The sequence below is a fragment of the Triticum dicoccoides genome, chromosome 1A (genome assembly GCF_002162155.2).
Source record: "Triticum dicoccoides isolate Atlit2015 ecotype Zavitan chromosome 1A, WEW_v2.0, whole genome shotgun sequence".
Taxonomy (NCBI): domain Eukaryota; kingdom Viridiplantae; phylum Streptophyta; class Magnoliopsida; order Poales; family Poaceae; genus Triticum; species Triticum dicoccoides.
Window position 1 is genome coordinate 68993272 of NC_041380.1, and position 3895 is coordinate 68997166.

The following is a 3895-nucleotide window of genomic DNA, read 5'->3' on the forward strand; positions in this document are numbered from 1 at the left end:
CGCAAAATCTTCGTCCTCGCTACTGTACTCCGAGCTGGAGTAGCCGCCACTGCCATCGAGGCCTAAGCGGGGGAGGTCGCCGCCGCTCGCATCGCCCCGGCCATCGCCGCCTGCCGGAGTCGCCGAGGCCATCATTGCCAGGGCACAGCAGCCGCGGGGGAGAGGAGGGCGCGAGGGAGGAGCAGTCGCGGGGGAGAGGAGGGCGTGAGGGAGGAGCAGCCGCGGGGGAGGTGACAACGTCTAAGCACTTCTATCCATGGCTACGGCGGCGTGGTGTGGCGGGCGGCGGGGCGGGCGGGGAGGCAGCCGCCGGCGAGGGTACGAGGAGAAGGAAGAGGGCAGAGCGGGGTCGAGGTCTGGCTCGGTCGCACAGGCGCGACCAAAACGGTGCGAGCCGGCCTCGTCCTAGTCAGCGCGCAGTCAGCGCGCGGGCACCCACGCGCTGGCCAGCGTGGCGCCTGAAGGGTGGGCCCAACCGGTCAGTTTTTCTGTCAATACGTATAAAACGCACCTTTAGTCTCTGTCGCAGCGGCTCGCCCCAATCTTGATACTGACACGTAAAAATTATCAATCTTGGTACCAATTTGCTTTCAATGCACCAATTGTACTAAATCTGTGCAATTTACTCAAAAATATGACGACAGGTTTTTAGCATCTACGAACGCACTTTCAACCATGTATCTTTCTGAACAAATCTCTAGGAAAGTCTGGTGTCACGTAGTCTCCTGGTGTCGTCCGCGCTGTGTGACCCAAGAAATGAATGACCCCCGCTTCCCGCTTCTCGCTGCAATTTTATGCATTGCTTTACTTTCTATGAAATCTTTGATACGATATTGCAAGACATTCATGTATGTGTCTTATTATGACCTTGTGTGCAGTGGCAGAGCTTCCAGCCCAAAGCTTGGCGGGTCTTTTATTTTGTGGGATGTTGTTTGAAGGCCCAGAAGTAGATGCATAGTGTGTACAAAATCCCATGTCTGGGCGGGCTACGGCCTATTGGGCCTTCCTGTAACTTCGACAATGTTTGTGTGTACTCTTTATAATCTCTTTTTCTAATAAGATATGTGGTTACTTCAAAAAAACAATTATTCACCGCTTTTCTCTTATCACACCATGAAAGAAAAGGTAAGGAGCCCGGTCTCCTCTTCCACGCCTGCCCCTCGAAAGCAACCGTCATCCGGCAGCCTCCCGACGATGCCACGCGTTCCAGCTTATCTGATGCAGCTTAATACACATATCTGATCCGATCTTAATTTGCATGCGTATGCATGTGCTTTTTGCTAGCAGAAACAGTAGTACTACCACGGGTAGCAACGGAAGTACGGATCCAACAAGTCTCACGATCCAAAAAATACGAGAAATCACAGATGATTTCTCTGAGGAACGAGCACTTGGTCAGGGCGCATACGGAAAGGTTTACAAGGTATGAGCATCTCTAACCCTTCCCCTATCTTTTAATTTTTTACACTTCCCCCTATATTTTAATTGTTAATATATACGAATTTACCAAAACTCAGCTAGTTGAGATTTAATTTGGTCTCATTCAAGCCATCAGCCGTCGGATCAAGGCGTAGTTGGCTATCGTTTGTCGTGGATGAGCAAACTCACTAGTTAAGGGATGTTTACTTTCCACCTTCTCTAATGCTGACAAGTGGCACACTGCAACACTTGTCACAATCTGGGAGTTTCTTTTTTATATATTTCTTTTCTTCCCAAAATGGTTTATCTGGGGAAGCGCGCGTCCAAATCATGAATTGTTCTCACCGTCGAATTTCTCTCGTCAAGATCTTCGAAATTAAATCCCATTAATTCCCATATTAATAAGTTATGAAGAACTGTTTTTCACGTAAGAATGGAAACTAAAAAATAAAACCAAAAAACCAAACAAAATATGAAAACCGACAAAAAAAAGGCCAAAAAGGAAGAAAAAAACAGAACCTCGAAGCACGGTTATGTTGTCTCACATTTTTTTAGGAAGCATGGTTGTGCTTTTTCCAAGGAAATACAATTGTGCTTCTCGTGGAAACATAGCTAATCCTTTTCCTTTTTCGGAGAAGCTAGCACAGTTGTGCTTTTCCCTTCTCATAGAAGCACAGCTCATGAAAGATCAAGTCATACTTCTCGGGGAAGCACAACTGTGCTCTTCCTCTTTCAGAAGCGCAATTGTGTTTCTCATTGAAGCATAGGTTATACTTCTTGCAGAAGCACATGTTGTGCTCGTAGAAAAGTGATGCTTCCCAAAAAACGTTTTTCCTTCAAAAGCAAGGGAATATCAGTCAAATCCGAAAAGCCCAAAAAACAAAAAAAAACTCAAATAAAACCAAAAACACGTGTAGAAAGAAAAAATTCCAAAAGCACGCCCAGAGCACGACACGTGGTGATGTATGTTCCCACCTCTTGGCGCGCTCCAGGCGCCAAAATAAGCGAGGGAAGGTTCGGCCAACCATCAAGGGGCCTTTTTATTTATCTTTACTATCAGCAAGCAGGCCACCTGGTGGGGTAGCCTATGGGCTTTTAATTTTTTGTTATTTTGTTTTGTTCGTCAACAGTTTTCCTTTTTTCCTTTTACTCTTTTCCCTCTGTATAGGGACATATGTGTGCGAGTCTAAGAAAATGTTGATTGAAAACTTGCAAAATTGATTGGTTAGTTTCTTTTTATAAAAATGCCTCTTGTTTTTATTTAAGGAATCACCCTGTAAACACAATAATAAAGTTGAGATAGAAAAAATAGGATGAGGCAGGATAGATCAGTTACATGTCTACCACTAAACATGCAACGGCAAGAGTTGTAATCTGACTACAAGTGCACGCACACAAAGTGATTCCAACTGAGATCAAGAGAGGAGTTGGGGTTAGTTGCATGTCCATCGCAAGCGTTGTAACCCGACTGTAACTGCATGGACACAAAGCAACTGCAACTAGCGCGAGAGGTGTTGGGGCTAGTTGCATGTCCACCAATAGGCATGCAACTGCAAGCATTATAACCCGATTGCAACTGCATGTGCACAAAACAACTGCAACCGGGATCAAAAGTGGAGTTGTCAGGTAGTTGCATGTCCACCAATACACACAACTACAAGCGTTGTAACTCAACTGTTGTACGGGACACAAAGCGGCTGCAACTAGGGTCATGGAGGGGGTTGTCGGGCTAGTTGCATGTCCACCATTAGACATATAACTGCAAACGTAGGTGTTGAGAAACGTAGCATGCAATTTCAAAAAAACTCTTATGCTCACGCAAGATCTATCTAGGAGATGCATAGCAATGAGAGCGGGAGAGTGTGTCCACGTATCCTCGTAGATCGAAAGTGGAAGCGTTAGCTTAAAGCGGTTGATGTAGTCGAACATCTTCTCGATTCAACCGATCAAGCACCAAACGTATGACACCTCCGAGTTCTGCACAGGTTCAGCTCGATGACGTCCCTCGAACTCATGATCCAGCAAAGTGTCGAGGGAGAGTTTCGTCAGCACGATGGCGTGGTGATGGTGATGGTGAAGTGATCCGCACAGGGCTTTGCCTAAGCACTACGACAATATGACCGGAGGAGTAAACGGTGGAGGGGGCGCCGCACACGGCTAAGAACAATTGGTGTGTCTTAGAGGCGCCGCCCGCCCCCGTATATAACGGAAGGAGCGGGGGAGGAGGCCGGCCTAGGGGCGCCCCAAGTGGGAGGATTCCAACTTGGGCTCCTAGTCCAATTTGGCCCCCCTTCCTTTTATCGGAGGGGGAAAGGGGGAAGGAGAGGGAGAAGGAGAAGGAAAGGGGGCACCGCCCCCTCCCCTAGTCCAATTCGGACTCCTCCCTTGGGGGGTGCCACCCTTGTGGGCTGCCTTGCCTCCCTCCTATGGCCCATAGGGCCCATATCTTCCCCCGGGGGTTCCAGTAACCCCCCCC

General features: G+C 47.9%; 1 protein-coding gene across 1 annotated transcript in view; it reads left to right on the forward strand.

The window, feature by feature from the left end:
- Positions 1-256: 256 nt before the first annotated feature.
- The window catches only part of LOC119351581 (putative receptor-like protein kinase At4g00960), a 29653-nt gene continuing 26014 nt past the window's right edge, over positions 257-3895 (forward strand). The window contains exons 1-2 of the mRNA XM_037618612.1: positions 257-354; positions 1288-1423. Of these exons, the coding sequence (XP_037474509.1) occupies positions 257-354; positions 1288-1423 (234 nt within the window). The remainder of the gene's footprint in view (positions 355-1287; positions 1424-3895) is intronic.